Raw genomic sequence first — 19955 nt, 5'->3', positions numbered from 1 at the left:
CTGGAAGAGCAGGCTGCGTTTCAGCTGGGCGTTCTCTTAAAGGGATAGTCTCTGACCCACCTCCCCACAATGGGACAGCTGTCACACACACACACCGTGCCCTGCCAGGGGTTGGGAACGCGGCAGAGGGCAGACCAAGGGAAGGGAGCAGGCAGCAGCACAGGGGAGCGCGGTCAGCAAATGCCCCCTGCTGGAGCCCAATGCCTGGTTCAAGTGCCAGAGATGCTCACACACCAAGTGGTCGAGAGCGAGGGGAGGGGGAAGCTGGGGAGGGCAGTGGAACTTACCCAGCCATGGGTGACAGTCCTCGCATGCAGAGCCTCCGCGAGCCTGGAACCTGTGGAAAGCTGGAAACGAGCAGTTAGCCCCAGGGGAGAGACCTCTCTCTCCGCCTCGCAAGTCAAAAGATACTGTCAAAGTAACTGCAGTGCAAAACCCGTCACCAACATGCCTGCCTGTCTCTCACTCTAAGTTTGTCTGGCCAAGAGCTCGCTGGCAGAACTTCCTGCCACGCGCTCCTGTCTCTAACAACTGAGTTGTGCGAGGCCAGAGCAGAAATATTTCTAGGAGGGGGGAGACTGTGATTGGGTGCTGGGGAAGGGGCTCATCAGCCCGAGGCGCGAAGGGATTGGCGAGGCAATCACGCCGCTCCCTAAGGGGTTTGCAAGCTTCTGCAGCGTTGGAGGTGACCTTTGTTTTTGGTTTCAATGAGTGCCTATGGGACATGCTGCTATTTTTGCCGGTGTAATGTTGCGCCTCTTGGTGGGGGGTGTGTCATGGGCTAAACTGCTCAGGAAGCTGCCTAAGCCTGGTCGTGCCCCCAACTCCACCCCCTCCTCCGCCTGAACGCCACGCTCCACCTCACTTCTGTCCACACCTGGGCACAGCCCTCAGGCGCCACTGCCCTTGGGCGGAATGGCACTCGGGTGCCCCCCCGCCCACGTAACTCCCTTCCGCTGTGGTGGTGCCAGTCGTATGTTGGTGCAAACCCTTCCTGCACCCATGTAGCGGCTCGTCTGCTCCCAAAAGACTTTCCGCCTCCCCCCCTCCGGATTGTGCTATTGGAATGCCCCTGCTAAATAACTGTCAATTAGCTAGAGATTAAAGGTAAAAAGCAGTTCCCTGTGCAAGCACCACTCGTTTTCGACTCTGGGGCAAGGTCGCACCATGACGTTTTTACGGCAGACTTTTTACAAGTCTGTATGTTCAGCTCCTATTTAGCTCTGCATAGCACAGCAAACGATACGGAACCGGCCAATTATATTTATGGGAGGCAGAACACAAAGACCCCTGTTGTACACACAATATCCATCCAGTTATATCACTTCGTGTATTGAGAATGGGTGCAACTTTAGGCGACCTAGCTTTATTTTGAAGCATCCATCCAAGTTTAAAATTAAGACGCGACCAGGAACAAACAACTGATCAGCTCTTGATGACACCTATGCAATGCAACCCTACAGCGGTGCAATCTAAGACATTACCCCAGCGTCTCACGGCCTACCACGTGCCTTTCTTTCTACAAACTGCGCAGAACTATCGGCCACAACAGGAAATAGTCACGCCCGTGGACGAAAAGAGGAAGTGTCGTTCTATTTACGCCGTTTTGGCCTGTTTCTCTCGCCGTAGCGGAGCTCTGCTAAGTCCCTCCCACTAGAGCATAAGGCATAAAAGGGAGTGAGCGTGCGCGGGGGCCTAACCCTGAGCAGACGCCACTGCGAAGAGGAAGAAAGATGGCGTCGACGAGCCGGTCAGTAGGCGGTTGGGAAACGCTTATGTGTGCGGGGATTTCTCAGACCGGGCATAGCAGGTTTCTGGGGCGAGGCAGAGAGGCCGCTGGGGAAGCTGTTTCTTCCTTCCCTTAAGGCTCCAGCCTTTCCGAGCGCCTCTGCATATCTCCCTAACAACATCCTCGCCCGTTTGTGGCTGCTGCCTACCCTGGACCCACTTCCGTTTACCTTCCGGCGGTCTCCTTGTCCCCCTTCTTCGACTGGACCGCGTCTTTGTAGCTCCGTTTCCCCAATCGTTGTCCCCCTTCGCTCGGCCTTACGTCACCTCTCTGGCGCTTGGTAGGATCGTGATGACATCTCCCAGTAGGCTGAAAAAGCCTGTGTTTGCTGGATCGCACCTCCTTCCCTTTTAAGCCAAAGTAATACGAATTCTGGAACACCGTGTTCGCGTTCTGTGTCGGTCATCTTGTGTTCTAGTTCTGTCCCGTGTATATATTGTAAATACAGGGTTTCGAAAGCTTTCTTTTTGCCAGAAACGGTGTGTCGTAAAGTTGCTTCATTGGTCGATACGTGGCTCCTCTGGGCCTTCTCACCATGGGCCACCTTAGTTGTGGAATAATTTTCTCACAGCTATTAATCCATCATGCAAGTTCTATGCTTTTAATGCAAAATAGGACCATTTGCGGTTATCCAGAAATTAGAGTGTTTTCCTCCACACCCACGCTTTGTTTCTTTATATTTTTCATGATTTTTTTAAATATACTTTTAAAATTTTGCTAATTTTATAAATATATATCTTGGCTCTATATATTTTAATTTTTTCTTGTTAGCTGTCTAGTGAGCCTTTGGGGAGAAGGTTAGGATGCTCATCTTTTAAATAAGTAAATAAAAAGGGCTGTGCAGGGGAGTCCTGGGAGGATGACTAGGACTGAGTAGAAAGTGCCTTTGGTTGTCAGTTGACCAGAAAAAAAATAACCAGCCTATCCTGCTGTTCTGGTTTAAACAGCATCTTGATGGGTAGAAGTCATAGGTCAATTGGACAGCTGGCAACTCTGAGTCTGTTCAGTCCTTTTGGTGCTTCCTGCTCCTAGAGCAGTGCTGTGGGTTGCTGCACTGGTTGTTCTGCCATAGGTATGACCCTGTTGTGTGAGGGGAAATCATTTGTTTTGCTGAAGAGTTCTTTGGCAGAGCTATAAAGAACTGGCTCTGGAGTTGTGGAGTTTTAAATGTCATATTATAGGAAGGAGCAGTTGATTTGTGTGATGCTTTGCATTTGGCCAGCTTTGGCACTGGAATAAGGGTAGGGAAACCATTTTAGCCCACAACTGTATTCTGTAGGTCAGAGCACTCTCCTGTGTCACATCTTGTTTATAATTTATGTAATTAAGGTATTATGGTAGAGAAGATGTTCATACATGCTGTAAACATGCAATATTGCGATTTTTAAAGAGACCAGACAGTTTGGTGGTTGGGGAAAATGTGGCTGTGTTCAGTTGAAATGAAGAAAGGGAGACTGAATGATATTAGATGGATGACATTAATTCAGCTCATATTGATTTCTGTAAAATAAATCTATTAAGCCTGACAAAATAGAAAAAGGAATATACATATAAACAACGTGTTTTCATGATGACATGAAGACAAAAGGCTGTGTTCATCTTTCAAGTGAAGCTTCAGTTAACACCGATTTGCTACAGTGGTCATGAATGGGACCTTTTTATTGTATCCATTCTCTCCATTGTCCTTCCTTATGAAAACAAACTCCAAGTGCCTGTGACACTAGCGTGCAGGCACATGTGTACATTAGAGCTTTGTTGCTGCTACAAGCTGGGGTTCTAAATTGTTGTTTAATCCTGGCAGGGGAGGGGCAAACAAACTAAAGCTATCCTGGGAACCTGCATCCTGGCGTTATGGGTGATGGGAGTTTTTCATGCAAAAAGAGAGAAGGGGGCATGACAAACAAGCTGGGATCATGCCTTATGATGTCATACTGTGGCTTAATTATGGCTTCATGTGATCACTGAATACAGCAAAAGTTAAACTAGGTAAACAGAATTCAGATTTACAGCACTTAATATGCTGAGGGATTAATTAGTAATTTTTGTAAGAGAATTTATATGTATGGTACATACTCAAGTTCTTCAATGAGGTAATTCTTAGAAGATTACCACCTTAAATAATACAGATAGCTAAATATAAGGATCTTTTAATCTTTCTGTTCTGTGAAAACAAAACTCCACACCCACTCTTCTTAATTTTATCCTTACAGTAAGCACCCACTGAGGCAGGTTAGGCTGAGAGAGTGTGACTAGTCCAAAGTCACGCAGGGAACTTCGATGGCAGAGTTGTCTGACACTCTAACCACTACACCACACTAACAGAAGATCTTAAAAAAATAGTTCATATAAAGTTCATGTTTAAGGATCTTTTGAAGAGCAACTGTAGAAACAAAAGTGGTGAATTGATGAGGAAGCTCCCCAGTTCAAATCTTGCCTCTGCTGTGAACTCACAAAGTGGCATTAGGCAAGCAAGCCACCCTATCACAGTCTTAAATTACCACCATCTCCAACATGAAGAAAGGATTGGTTGTCTTCCATAGGTATTATAACAGCTATGTGTGTGAAATACTTTTAAGTGCTGAAAGCACTATATAAATATTAAATTTAGTAACGTGCAAACAATATATTAATGCTAATTAAAAGAGAAATAATTTAATACATAGATGACTTCATAAATGTCATAATACACTGTTGATAAATGTCATTTTTTCTTTGGCATAATTAAACTGGTTGAGCTAAAATTGTGTGTATTTTATATTAAATTACAAAAAAAAGGTGATGTAATGTTGCTGCTTTTTAACTACGGTATTTGGAATAGGAGTGAGTTGGTGAAACTGAAAATTTGGCAGTGATGGAGGATACTATGAGATCTTTAGTCTGAAATATTTAAATCTCTTCAGTTAAATTTTTATATATTTTTTTGCCTTCAGCAGATTTATGTTTGGTTTTAGATGCAGTATATCCTGCTATACTGGTTTACTCTAACAAGATTGTTTTTCCCTTAAACTACCATTCTTCCCTGTTAAAGATCTTGTATGCTTCTGGAAAACCAAAAAGGCAAATAAGTTTAGATGATGGCCATGAGAGAAGTAGTACACTGTTTAAGATTTTAGAGGAATTACTTTTAAGTAAGAGTGAATAGAATTCACAGCCTGGAAGAGGTTCAGTCTGCTTGGATGAGACACTATATATTTGTGGTGGAAGTGGAGAACTTCAGCCTTTTCCTTTAAAAATATGTCATGCTGATCAAGTCAGTAAAGCCAAGTTTGAGCCCAGGGCACATTTAAGACCAACAAAGTTTTAGTCTGGCCATAAGCTTTCTGTGCGCATGCTAATGGAGAATGCATTAAAAGTTAAAACTGCTTTCTTTCCACCTCCCTCCCCCCATCTATTTGCCTTCTTTCCTTCTGGCTCTGAAACATCTGACGTTTATTCTATGTGGCTCTTACGTTAAGCAAGTTTGGTTACCCCTGGTTATTATTTTAGCTATTTAAATCCTGCCTTTTCATCAAAGGCAGTTTACAACAGATATGCAGATAAACATAACAGAATTGCATTTATCAGTGAAAACTACCAAAATGAACAACATGGCCCCTTCAGTGTAAGTCGTTACAGTAAGCCCTTCAGTATCTGAAACAAAACTTGTCGAGTTGATCGACACAATATCCTCTCTGAAGTAGAACTGCTGTTCATTTCTTGCTAAAAGGCTAGTAATAATGACATCCTCTTGAACTCCTTGGGCAGGCCATTTTGCAAAGCCAGAGTTGCAACTGAAAGTGCCCAGACCTGGGCTGAAGAAGAGTGAACATTTTTAGCTGGTGCCATGGTGGGAACTGCCAGGAGGTATGCAATTAGTGTATGGAGAGAGATGGTCCTTCATATAATATCACACAAGCAATCTATAATCCTTAGCCCCATGTGGCAACAAATAGGAGAAAATCCTCTCAAAAGAGTTAGGCACTGTCTGAAATGCTAATTCTTTTATGAGATGCACAGAACTAAAGATCCCTTGGCAGGAATCTATTTACAGGTTTGACTTTGCAAGAGAAAATTAAATTACAACAAGCAATGTACTTTATTCAGCATCCATTTAGTTGCTGTACAGTATTTGTATTGCTTAGCCACAGCCATTACAAAACAATATACAGAACAAACATACATTACAGTGAACCAGGGTACACATATATTAGTTAGAATAGTTTTTAAATCAAAGCTAATCTAATTTAAATCCCAGTGACTTCACTGCATTGTAGTGGCAAGTTGAAGTAGGAAGCTCCCATCATGCCCACTTGCATCTTCATAATTTTTAAAAAGAAAAGTAGCATATTTCTTTCATGCTTTGCATACAAATAAAATACCTTTGAAACTCAGCAATAGCAAAGTGAGATGTGAGGTTACTGTTTAAACAGAAATATCCCACAGGAAATGCCCCATTGGGTATGTTATAATGCTCTAGACTGAATATATATTTTGTAATTTGAGTTGTGTTACTTTACCATTATGGGTACGTGTGTGTGCTTTAATTTTTAGGCTGTCGGGGCATTAGTTGTATGTGTTAGAGCAGGGCTGTGGAATTCATTTGTTACGAGGGCTGGATCTGACACAAATGTTACTTTGTTGGACTGGGCCATGTGTGCCATAAGATTTAACGTGAGGTACCAGGGATATAAACTTTATAAAGATTATTTAACATGGTGAATGACAATAGCAGGATTGATTGGATTAGGTCTGATATGCAGAGGGGCAGAAGGCATGGTGATATCAGTATTGGTAATGAGTCAGGAAACCTAGGTCTCAGTTTAATACAGGAGGATGCAAAGAATAAGTGAAAATAAGTCATAATTCAGTTGCTGACCTAAGAGTAGCAGTTGTTTTACAAAGGAATTTCAAAGGGAGATTAGAAAGAGAATGCTGAATTGCAGCTGACAGTGAGGCTCAAGGCAATGGACTGAATTGAAACTTAGGCTTCTTCTCTCATTACCAATGCCTGCTATTGTCATTTGGCATCTGAAATCACTTCACTTTCCAAGATATAAGGACAGATGGACTCACATTCTAGCTATATCTGAAGAAGTGAACAGTGACTCATGAAATCTCATGCCCTGCCACAAATTTCATTAGTCATTAAGATGATGCTGAGCTCTTCCACTAACAAAGAATGCAAGATATGCTGTTAGACTTCTCCCCCCCTCCCATCTGTAAGAAATGGAAAAGGAGGGGGGTCTCTCTCTGGCTTGCTCTCTTTGGCTCTTTCCTCCCCGCCCCCCCAAGAAGAAGTGTACTTGCACACAAAAGCTAATACCTGGAATGGAATCTAGGTTTGCTGTCATGGGACATCATTTTTTCTCTCTCTCTTTCATGTTCTTTTCCTCCCCCCCTCCCCGGGGAGGAAGGGGGAGGAGCCCTAGCCAGTCCAGGGAAGGGTTTCTTTCTCTCTACAAAGTAGGAAATAGAAGAGACTGGGCAAAAGGAGCTGTGATGCAAGAAACAGGAAGTAGGAAGCAGCAGAGGCCCAGAACATTAACAATAAGTAGATCTCAGCAGGTAGATGAGGGTATCGTCTCCTTAAATAAAAGTTTTTATCATTCTTCACAATAGCATCTGCTGGGCTATTAGTTTTTGATTACTTACATTTCCCATATTTCTTATATTTTCTTTCTGAATTTAATGAAATATATATGTGGTAGTACTGGCTCTATAGCCATGAACTTTATGCTTACAGATTTTGTTATGAAAAGTATTTCATCAGATCATGTTATGCAGTTCTTTAACTGAATGTGTGCTTTACTTTTTAGGATGTTTTTTAAAAAAAACATATAATTGGGAAATTTTCTTATATCATGTAGGATCTTATATTAAAGAACTAAGTTGTGCCATGTTAATTTTATGTTTATTAAGCTGAAATTATATGTTTATTAAACTGAAATTAGGAGGAAGGGCTCATTCAAGTGTTTTTAATGCAGTATATGCAAAAGGGAGCACTGGTGCGAGCAGAAAGTGTTTTCTGAAATAATGCATGTTTAGGAATGGAAATTTTCTGCAGGAAAGTAGTTGTGGATTTTCCCCCAGAAAATTATCAATTCCAAAAATCTACCATAAATCACTGCTATATGATTTGATATACAGAATTAAAATATTTAAATTTATTTTCAAAGCTTGGATGTGCTTCCAAGAGTGACATGTCCAAACCATCCGGATTCCATTTTGGTGGAAGATTACAGAGCTGGAGATATGATCTGCCCAGAATGTGGGTTAGTAGTAGGTGAGTAACTTTACAATGCTTCCAAAATGAAGATAGATCTTTTTGAGTTTCTCTTAAATTCAAAATAATCACTTTTAACAGTTTTATTCATCACTTGTATTTTTACTGCTATAAATAATTACCATTTTGACAGCCTTTAGCCTTTGAGCTATTATCCTACAGGTATTCATACTGTTAACTATGTGGTCATATTTACTCCATTATACTGAAAGCATGAAGGGAGATATGCTAAACTTTGGTTGCAAAAAAGAAGGCTGGGTTGTCCTTCCTGAAAGCTCCTTCTCCCCCGTTCCATCTTGTTTATGGTTTTTGAAGCCAGCCAAGTAGTAGCTGATTTATATATTTACTTTATTTCTGGTCTGTCTTTCTCAATGAAACTTGAGATGGGTTAGAAAATGTAAAGGCAATGAAATAGGAACAGTATAAGACACACAATAAGAGATGTAGTAAGATTGGATTACAAAATTGAAGAATAGTGCAGTAAAAGTGTAAGGCATGTTATACCATAATCCGTGCAAAACTTGGTTGCTGAAAATCAACAGCAGTGTAGCAATAAGAAAATAATATATGCAATAAGTTGCATCCCTAGTCTCGTTATAAAAATGATCTCCTGAACACTTTTTTTACACATTCTGCAGAATTATAGATGTGTGAGAACCTTTTGACCACCTCAGGCGCAGGCAGTTCTGCAAATTGTAAACCACAGCAGAGAATTCTTGGGAACCAGCAGCTGCTGATCATATCCATTTGTAGGGTGACAGCTTCAAAAGCGTTTGCTCAGATGAACACAGCTCTTGCAGTGGGGCATATCAGGAGAGATGGTTCTCTGTGTCATCAGTACCTTGATTTGAATCCAAAACTTCTTGGCAGCTAACGGAGTGACTACAAAATAGGGATGGGCATGAACCAGAAAAATGCAGTTGGTGTCACTTTGTGGTTCATGGCTGAAGCATGGGCTGAACTGGGAGGTTTGTTTATTCCTTGAAGAAACATTGCATATCTTTCAGAGCTCCAAGTGAGCATCCCAGCCCCAGTATAAAGACTGTTCTAGGGAAGCTTACAAATCAGAAATAAATTAATTCAGCTGTTCAGAATTCTTTCTTGTCTTCAATTAGCCTAATAGCTTATAAGAGGTCTTCCATTCTAGATTGGGCCTATTTGACCACATGGATCCAAGCCAAGATACATTCTAAGCTGCAGTGTTGTAATGCGCTCTACATGGGTCTGTCCTTGAGGTCAACCTGGAAACTCCAGCTGGTCCAGAACACCACAGCTCAATTAATATAGTAAGCAAGGCAGAGTATACATATTATACCTGCTCTGCAGGAGAGAGAGGCACAAACCAAACCATGAAGCAAAATTCATTACAAATTTTGCCGTGTTCATTGTTTGTGAACCCGAAGTTCATAACATGTCTACCATCACAAACTTCCACAGATTTTTAAAGCTGTTTGTGACAGTTTCTGGATAGAGCAAAAAGCAGTTTAAAGGGATTCCACATCCCTTTAAACCCCTGCTTTCTGTTTCCTGCAAAAGCTGGAAGAACAGCTGAGTGGCGGGAAGCTCCTGCATGCCACTCAGCTGGGTTTTTTTGGACTTTCTTCAGTTTCTTTAAAGTGACTGCACAAGAAAGCAAAACCCCTGAGTGGTGCGAACGCCTTGCCACTGCTCAGCTGTTTTTTGGGCTTACTGTGTAAACCCCATTTGAAGGGACTGCAGTCCCTTTCAATGGGGCTTGGCGGGGGGGGGGGGCACGAACCAGCTCAGTTTGCAGAGCTCGCTAACAGCTTCTAGAGAATCTTTTGACCAGCCCCATTATCCCAAGAGAACTCTGAATAGGAATATTAATCTGTATGCTATCTTCACTTACAGTTGGCTGTTTTTTTTTTTAATGACTGAGGAATAGGGTGGGGCTGATGGCTGACCGATGAAGATGGTTTTGGAAAAACGTTGAAGTTTTTAAAAAGAGAGTGTTGTGACCAGCATAAGAAGATACTGTGAACGAAATAATTGTATCCTCTTAATCTTTAACAACTTTCCCATTTACTGGTACAAATTTTCTAGTAGCTCATTCTCCAACTAACCAGTCAGAAAATAGGCCACCCATGTTTACCCAAATCAAGATAACAATTTTGGACCTTTTTGGCCAGTTATTTGTTTGTTTTGGAATCATCTGTGTAACACAGAGTTGCTTCCAGTCTTCAGTATGCAGAATTTAAAAATGGACATAGTTTAGAGCTTTTATGCTAATGAGCTGTCTGAACTGTTATTGTAGCAGACAAAGCATTTTAGCTGATCTTTAGCAAGTTGTACATGATTACGTACTTTAATGTGAAGAGAGAGAGATTCTATAATTTGACTGATAAGTACACCGTTCTCATTTTCTGGTCAGATGTAATAGTTTCAGGCAGGGGTCGTTTATAGAAAAATAGGTGGTGGAGCTCATCCAGGGATTGTTATGCAGCTGCAATACTATTCAATGGACAAGGAGATGGAACTCTCAGAAGGAGGAGGTGGAACTCTCAGAAAGGTTCAAGAGCTCTGCTTCTGTGAGCTCCTACTGAATCTGAGGCCTGGTTTCAGGTTGTCTAAAAGGTAGCCCAAATTCCTCCCTTTCTGAAAGAGACTCATATATACTTCAGGCCAGTGTTGAACAGATCAAAATGGATCCTGAATCCATTTTATAAAATAATTCTTGAAATTAGCTTTAAGTGTCAAATGGTGCCAGCTATCACATTTAGCTTTGTTTGTTTATTACTGAACAGTAGCAAAAGATCCCTTGACGCTTATGACTAGTGAGTATTTTGTATAGTTGAAAGTGAAATCGGGCTGTGCTGTACAGAGCAGACTACAACCATGACTAAATTAATATTAACCTGTTTTATGTGATGGCAGTGTAGGAAGGCCTCCATTGGCTGTTTCCCCTCTTCCTATACATTATATGGTGCAGTTGTGCCATTAGTGTAAACACTGGACTGATGCGGTATATCTTGTGTAGGTGTGGTGTCTTAGACTGATGTGTTTTTATTAGAATTCTCAGCCATGAATAAAAGTGGTTGAATCTAATTTGCATGTGGAACACGTTCATTATATTTAGATTTAAACAGTATTACAGTGGCGGAGAGTGGGGTAGGTAGCTTAGGCAAACCTCTCTGTGCAATGCTCGCAGTAAGACACTGCTGGCCTACCTTATGTGGCTGTTGTAAGAGTTACTCAGGATTTATGTGAAGGGCTTTGTTCAGGATATGAATGTGCATATTGTAAATTTGTGAAATTGCCATTATTTTTTTTTTTGCATTTTCTTATTTTATTAAAGGAAGAATTTAAAATTTAACAACTCCAACAAAAACTTTTACACTATACAAACTTAATATCACATAAACATTATATCTTCATGTTTTTTTCATCTTCATCTTCTTCCTTCATTCTTCTCTCAAAGATTAAATAATAAGATTTATAAAATCCACCAGTTAATCTTAGCTCCTTATATTAGCTTTACATTATATATTTCAAATCAAGTTTGAGCTAAGTTATTCTACAAATAATATAATATAGCTTAGCCCTGGGAGACCTTAAAAATTAAGGACTGAAGGAGAACAAAACTCCACCTTCCATGGGCTGATTATACCTTGGGGGAACATGCCCAGACACTTACAACAGTCCCACCACTCTAATATCCGTGAGTTATGCTTCCATTATAAATTGTACTCAAAACCTCGTTTATTAAAAGGAGTCAACACTTTCCTCAAAATCTCCATGATTTTCAGAAGTGCATACCCAACTTGCTTTAACTGGAGTAGGAGGAGAGCGCTCCGTCCTCTTGTTTGCTCTCGATGCAGGGGGGGAGGGATTTAAAGCAGTCAGCAATAATTCACCAGAGGTAGAGTCATGAGCAGTATAATAAGTTGAGCCTTGTTGCACACAAAGTTTGCCTGTTTGGAGTCAACGATATCTTATTCCTAAGTCCCGCAGTTTAGCTGTTGTTCCTTTAAGATCTCTTCTGATCTTTAAGAACTCAGGAGGGAGATGAGGATACACCTGGATCTTTAACCCCTGATAGTCCAAACCGCCCCTCTCTCTGGCCTCTGCAAAAATTCTGCGTCGTGTTTGAAAATCCTTGAATTCTGCCAATATATTTCTGTTATATGATAATGAAGTGGATTCCTCACATACCTTGCCAATGCGATAAGCTCGCTGCTGGAGGGGTGCAATTTCAGCTTCAAGACCCAGCGTAGCTGCAAACCGGTTTGCCATAAATATAATCAGCTCTGTTCCAGCCTCAGAGTTTGATGTGAACCCCCTGAACTTTAGTCACAACTCACGGCTTCGATAGTCCAAAGTAAGAATACGTTGCCTCACCCAAGTATCTGAAGTTGTCTCATATTTTTTTCTCGAGCTCAGTAACTTTCTGAAAAGCTGTCTCTGCTTTTTGGCATGTCTGTTTATGAAGCTCTTCTAATTCATCCAGGCGTTGCGTCACAGGTTATAGCAGTTCTATTATATCATTTCTCAGTTCTTGCCTCTGTTTGGTTAGTGCCTGCATTAAAAAAATTGCAGTGAGAGGAGTCTCTTCAGCCATTGACTCACCCCTCCCCAGCATTGTGGAGAAGGTGGATGGTATGTCTGGAGCTGGAAAAAGGTCTGTTAAACACTGCATTTTTCTTCTTTGTTTTTGTCTCTTTCCTCCCCTTGGAGCCATCTTTTAAACTTTAAATTTTGGTTTTATAGGGGATAAAAATATTTATTTTTTAAGCAGGCTGAGTAAGAGCTGGGCAATGGTTCCCAATCCGGAAATGGGTCAAAGCCAATCCCCCCAAATTGCTGTTATAATTGATTTGATTTTGATGTATGTTTTAACTGAGAAGCAATCTTTGGTGAGGCTTTTCTTAACAATTATCTGTTTGTAAAAAAATTATTGACTGCTTCTTTAGGACTAGCTCAGTACTTTTCATATTTAAATGTCATTCCCATTTTCAGCATCTGTTCTGTTCATTATCAAAATGAGAACTAAGGGTGCCAAATAATACTACTAATCCTGGCCCAAAATTAATGACTGATGACATATTCTGACTGATATTTACCCATGCCTGATAAGATAAGATGTGTAGAGCAAATAGTGTAGGGGAGGTGCAAAAGTTCTGCAGAAAAAGACATTCTTTGCACATAGGAGGTCTTCCAATTCCTGGCATTGCCTGTTAACAGAAGAGTTGAAGATTAAAAGTTAAGACTACATGTCTCATCGGGTCCCATTATTTAATATCTTGAGTTTAATACAGTAGAGAAAGATTTTAAATCTTTCTTAAACCTGTTTTCCAGAATAGAGGGAATGGAGCATTTCTCTTCTCCAAGGAATATTACAATACAGAACTGATGATTAAGTACTGGCTGGGAAATAGCATCTCTTCCCTGGTTGCTTATTCTGAGTAATAAATAAATAAGTGCTTTCTATGAACTACAGGAATCTTTTTAGGCATTTGATAAACAGAAATGACCTAGATGTGTATGAGGTCTCAGTTGAGGACTCTAAACCTACTGTATTTTGAAAAGAATCAACAACTTTGACACCCTGTTTAGCTGCTGAGAACATCAGTGCATCTCAGAACTCGGCATAACTTAATATGGTGCCATTTTTTGGGTATCACTGCAAACTCTTGGCTTTTTATATGCATTTTATATCACTTACTGATTTATTATTTCTGGTATTATCTATTTTCTGCTTGTTAATTTTTATTTATTTTAGGTTTTACTCTTCATTGTTTTATACTATTGAACTCACTGAGTGCTTTCTAAGAAAGGCAGAGCTTAATGTTCTTAAGTCACAGGTGGAAGCATTCGCCATTGGATGAAGCTTACAGTTTGAGTATCTAATTTGTATACAGCAAATCAGCTTTCCAGTCCATGTACCTATTCTTGATGACAGCTTTACAAAGTGCATCTTTTTTCTTATATGATGAAATAGCCCTTGACAGAATGCCGTCAGTCCTCAAAATCTCTTAGTTTTTTACTATAATAAGAACAATTTTTAAATAGGATAGCAACTATAGAATGTCTTCTTACCAGTTGCGTTGTGTTGCTCTATTCCTTAATATCTGTATGGTAACCAAGATGTTCGTGAAAAAATGCTAGCAGTTTCTCAACTCAAAATGTGTTACTGTATGTTCGTGTGGGTGTGTGACTCTTTTAAGTCAAATTCTTTAAGACACCTTCATGAAATTTGTTTTTAAAAGTTTTCTCTGTCAAATTCTTTGACAGAGGATGTTCCTGTGATGGCCACCCATGTTATGAATGGTTGCAATTATTGTAAATTTAAAAAATGTTAATTTGATGTCTGCATCAAGCTTGTTTTGCATGCAGTAAGCTCCTTGTAGGGGAGGGTGAGGAGCAGTCTGAGGCCCTTCCACTATGCCTGGATCTCGATCATCTGTGAATCATCCTCCCCATGGAAAAGTTGTAGATAATGCTGCTTCTTTTGTGGGCTTTTTAAAGAGTGAGTTTTGCTGTAAAGTAGGAGGAGTAAATAAAATGTCAGTAGTATATGGCAGAACTGAAGCTACTGTTTAGAATTCTCACCTCTCTGTCTCTTGGAAGAAAACTTACTGCTAGAAAACAAAATGATGCTGTGATTTCATTTTATTCTTGTCTCCCTTTGTACAGTTAGTGTCATAATCTTTTGAAAGAGAAATGATAATTTGATCAGTCACTAGATGGCAGCACATTCCCTAATTAACTGTTCAAAGAAATGTGAAGCTTTGGGCTTCTTTCTAACAAACCTAGAATTTAGTTCTGCTTTTGTACAGATAGGAGTAAAATGCTATCACAGAAATCCACAGTGTAAGACTTTGACCTGCTGGCTTGAGCATGTGCTATATTTCTAGGGTGCTGTATTTCATTGTATGTGCTGTTACCAGAAAAGTAATTGATGGTCTGAGGTTTCCTCTCCTGGATAACATTTCTGTTTAGTGCTAAATAACAGAGTTGTGTTCTGTTAATTAAGCCTTAGAGATTGTGTGTATTGAAGGCACAACTATGGGTACTCTGCCTCTAGCTAGCTCTAATTGATTTCAGTACTGTAAGAAGGTGACTGAAAGGGCAAATACCCTCTTTGAAAACAGCACTTTCTCTTGGACAACATTCCATCAAAAAGTAAATCAAAGTCTTGATTTAAAACTGCCACTGACATTTCAGCCTGAATGATGGAGCAATACTTCAAGCTCAACATGCTTAAAAATAGAAGGTCTCGGCTATCCTCCCAAACTGCCTCATTCTCTATCCCTAGGAATGCTGTACACAATGTTGCTCAGGAGTTTGTCTTCTTTGCCCTCCCCCCCAAAATGAATTCATTCCAGGATCTTCACTCTTTCTTCTCAATTATATGAATGTCTATTTGTATTTGTAATATTCTATTTCAAGTGTTTTGCTTTGTTTGCATCGACCATTATTACTTATTGTTTTGTGGCCTCTTTTATCACACTTAGATTCACTTCACTCTCTAAGAGTACATCTAGAATTATCTGGCTTGCTTCTTGCACCATCAGATTTCTCTTTAACTTCATTTGAGTCAGTACAGACAGGTTGTCCTCCAAGTTTTGTTGTACTCTTGTTCTTTTATTTAATATTTTGTTTCTTTTAAATTAAGCATATCTTTTTTATCTCCCCAAATCTTCATTTAAACTGTTGTCACAAATTTCTCGTATAATGTGGGAGGCCATAAATTGGATGTGGTAATATGCAGCCCATGTATTTTCTGAGGGCTATGAATAACAACAAAAAATATTCTAGGGGAGCCTTGAGAATTTGATGACAAATGGTGATTCCCCATATTCACATTTTTCCAGTTGCTGACAGTGTCTATGTTTAAAAAACAGTTATGCTTGTTTTAAATATTGTTGTCCTCAAGAGTTGGATCTATCTATTTATGTCCTGCCTGCAGTGGTGTACTTTACCAGTGTATAAAAGAGATGATTCTTGTTGATTTCTGATAGTTATTTCCCTGTTCCCCCCAAAACAGCATTTCATGGAGGACAGTAGATTGTGGTGGAAGCAGGGAAGCAGAAAATGTTCCATGTGCTGACCTCCACTCACTGTACTGTTCTCCATTTTAGTACCTTCTTTGTTCATGAAAGTATGCTAATCAGGTTAAGTATACACAGTTAATATATGTAAAAATGTTCAACTGCCTGCACATAGCGCACATAGTCTGAAGATACAAAACAAGTTCCCTACCTCTGCTTTTTAGCTCTTCTCCCTGTCTCCTCCTTTGTCATACAGCTAAGGTAACCATGTAACAGCTTTCTTCTGAAAGTGTTGACAGAAATTGACTGATCAGAAATTGATCAGTCCCCAACTTACCTTTCTTCCAGTAGCACCCTGTGACCTCTAAAAAGCTGGTGTTAGGAGTTTGCAGTACAGATGAGAAATCAAGATTCTTAAAGGTTTAGTGTGGTACCTCAAGTCAAGAAGGGGGAAAAAACCCTGTACTTCCCCAGGTGACAGAAAGGAAGCTGTTCAATGGATGACTTTAGAGCTGAAAGCCAGAAAATAGAATGACAAGATAATAGACTACATAGTATTTTTGTGATCATGAGAACGTAAGTGCTTCTGTTTTCTAAGTCTGCTACTGGGAGAACTAGGGTTGTGTGTAATTGGTAGGTATAATTCTACTTAATCAACTGGACATGTTCTCTGGAATCTACCAGTGATGGTCTCTTACTGAATTTTGTCGTTGACACCCTTGTTTAATAGAGTACATCTACCATGTCTGCTTGCTTCTAGAATGTTATTTTCCCATGATAAACAGTGGAGCAAAGTAATCCATTCTGAATAAGTATATTCGGAGTATTACACGGACTGCTTATTTTAGTCAGTGTCTTCTTTTGGCATCTCACAGCCACAATTTTTGCCAGTGTTGTCAGTGATAGGCCACTCTTTTCATTAGAGCAAGGATTCACAATCACATAATTCACAAGAGGGCAGATCCTTGTGAGTCATATAGGACATTCCCACTTGTGTGGAAAAATATGACGACATTGCTGTGCTCAGTGTTCTATTTATAGGCCAGCAAGAATTTCAAGTACGTTTTGCTTTTTTTAGATGCAGTGAACAGAAACGGGAGTTTGCCTTCAAGTGAAGTTACTGCTAGGCCTTAGAAGGAACAATACTTAATCAAATATTTACACAAAAGGCCAGAAGCCAGAGGGGGAGCATGCTGTCTCCAGATTTAAATTTGCAAGGGAATGATAGGATGTGGAGGATGATCCCCTGCTCTCATTGGCATTTACAGTGTGGGCTCCTAGGGAGAAAATCTTCCTTCTTTGTAAAGCTTTAAAATACAACAATGATTCAACCACAGGAACAAATGAAACAAAATAAAATTATGTCAAATGGGATTTCAGTGGTTGCAGTGTCTCCACCATTCCACTTCCTCATTTGACTCCCCCTTAATTGCTGTAATCCTGCTTCGGAGTAAAAAAAAATTAACCTACACTTTTGTCAATAAAATATGTCTGTTTAATTTATGGTCTCAAATATTTGCAGCCAGTACCCATCTTGAATCCTACAGCTGTTGAACATTTTGGTATTTCATTGTATACAATTTTAAGTCTTAATACCATTGTCTATATACCATAGGTCTAAATATTATCTGTTTTATTTATGTAAGGAGCAACTTCAAAGGTAGGGTGTATTCATATGAATACCCAAATCAAACCCTGGGACTGTTGAGAAACCCCTTGGCCATTATTTTTTGGGTTAGCAACCCGGTATTGAACAAAGCTTATAAAGAGGTACATTTTCCATTTAAGGCTCACTGTAATGTCCAGCATGATCAGTCCTTACTGTATTAATTGTTTCTTGACTGATCTCTTAGGGGGGAAGCCTTTCTGAGTCATAATTGGAAAAATAGCTGCTACATCGTAATGCCAGTATCTTTGGCATACTTGTGGCGTATGAAATCACAGCTATATCTGGATTCTTTTCTAATGACTGATTATTTCCTTTTGCTACAGTCTTGATAACAAGCCAGCGGCTGTATATCTGAGTGCACTTCATTAGCAGCAAATCAGTCTTCACAGTTTATGCTAAGCAGATTATTTTATACTAGGGATTTGTTGGGCAACCAGAACTTTCTCTGTTATTCTGCATAAATAGTTTCTCAACTTAAAATGCTTTTAGGAAGGTCATTATTGCAGAATTATATTTCTGTGAATTTTAACTTGCTGTTAAAATCAATTTTGTTTAAAAAATCCTCAGATTGCTATAGCAACAAAACGGCTAAGTGAACAAGTTTATGGACAATTATAGTGTAACAGTTAGAGTCATAACTCAAATATCTTCCCTTAGTCAAAAGGTGTATTTCAAAGGTCTTCAGGTTCTGAACTTGCAGTGAGAAGTTCGTATGATTATTTTTAAAAAGCTGTGAAATTTGTGTATTTTATAATCCACCTTTCTCCTAAAGATTCAAGACTGATTTTAAAAATTGATTTTATTAACAATCTATCTTTTAAACAGACTGATTAAATGAAATTTACATTTTAGGTTGCTGATTTCTGAATAGGAACAGTGGTGCGGTATATTAACAGTATGTCCATCATTTGCAACTGGCCATCTGTCAGGGCTCTGTGAAAACTGCATGCCAGCTTTTGTGGTATGTGCAACTGAAATAGGCAAATTATAAAGTTTCAGAAGTCAGTGATATATTTTAAAGGTGTTCCTGGGTGCCTAACAGTATTCCATTGTTAATAGGCTACTATATTATCTAAAAAGCAACAATTACAGATGAACTTGACTCAGAGCTCCACATGCACTTGAACAGCCCATTGCTGTCTGTGACACAACTTCATAAGCACAAAGACACTCTGTCCCCTGCCATAGCAAGTATGGGGAAAGTATCACAGGGAAGGTCTCAGACCTGCTTTTGCATTGCATTATGAAATAATGGTTTTTAGTGGTTGAGAGGTGTTAGGTTATTAGTATTGTGGTGGTAATTAACAGTTACCAAAAAACCTTCCTAAAATAAGTCTTTTATCCTATAGACTTGGAAAGTGACACAGATCTCCCAGAATGAAGACTTCAGATTGCCTGCAGACAGGCTACAAATATTAAGACTTTGAAATTATCTACTGCTTTTGGAAGATGAGTAGTGGTTGTGAATTCTTGCTCTGGGAGCTCTGCAAGCAGCTCATGAAGGCAAACTTTTCTCTTCTTAGGGTCAAGGCTTAGAATAGTGAAGTAGAAGAAAAGGATCTGATATTGCAAGTAATAGTTTCTATACTCACCTCACCTGGCTAAAAGATGTCTGGCTCTGACTTGGGATGATGAGTTGTGGAAACTGAACTCAAAGTTTGAGAAATATTTGTTGAGTCCTGTGGTGACACTGTTTTGGCAACTGTTGGGTTCTGGGTATGAGATAGTACAGAATATATTGGTATAATTACTGGGTCCTGGGTAGGAGTGTGCAAAAAAGTATTTTTTGGGGATATTGGGAAATACCAAAAACAAAAAACTGGTATTTCCCAATATCCCCAAATCCAAATACTGGTATGGTATTTAAATTTGGTAAATATTCAGGATTGTCAATTTTTTTGGCTCCATTATACCTACGGGGGACCATTATAGATTATGTATTTCCATAGGGTATAATGTAAAATCAGTCTGGGGGTATCTGGGGCATTGTAGGGGCTGTTTTTTGAGGTAGAGGCACCAAATTTGTGGCATAGCTGCTGGTGGCTCTCCTTAAACCCTCCCATTAGTTTCAAAAAGATTGGACTAGGATGTCCAATTTTGTGGGCCCCAGGAGAAGATGCCCCCCTCCTCCATTGTTTCCAACAGAAGGGGGGAAAGGCATTTAAAGGGTATGTGGTCCCTTTAAATGCATTTTGCAAGCCACATCTGAATCCAAAGGCATTA

The 19955-nt window shown here is 39.8% G+C and overlaps 1 protein-coding gene across 1 annotated transcript in view; it reads left to right on the top strand.

Moving 5' to 3' along the window:
• Window positions 1-1599: 1599 nt before the first annotated feature.
• Window positions 1600-19955, top strand: part of GTF2B (general transcription factor IIB) — a 30936-nt gene continuing 12580 nt past the window's right edge. The window contains exons 1-2 of the mRNA XM_060232172.1: window positions 1600-1750; window positions 7945-8051. Coding sequence (XP_060088155.1) covers window positions 1734-1750; window positions 7945-8051 — 124 coding nt within the window. The 5' untranslated portion in view covers window positions 1600-1733. The remainder of the gene's footprint in view (window positions 1751-7944; window positions 8052-19955) is intronic.

The sequence above is a fragment of the Heteronotia binoei genome, chromosome 2 (assembly GCF_032191835.1).
Source record: "Heteronotia binoei isolate CCM8104 ecotype False Entrance Well chromosome 2, APGP_CSIRO_Hbin_v1, whole genome shotgun sequence".
NCBI classification, from domain to species: Eukaryota; Metazoa; Chordata; class Lepidosauria; order Squamata; family Gekkonidae; genus Heteronotia; species Heteronotia binoei.
The sequence above is the reverse complement of the archived record's forward strand: the minus strand, read 5'-3'. Positions and strand labels throughout refer to the sequence as shown.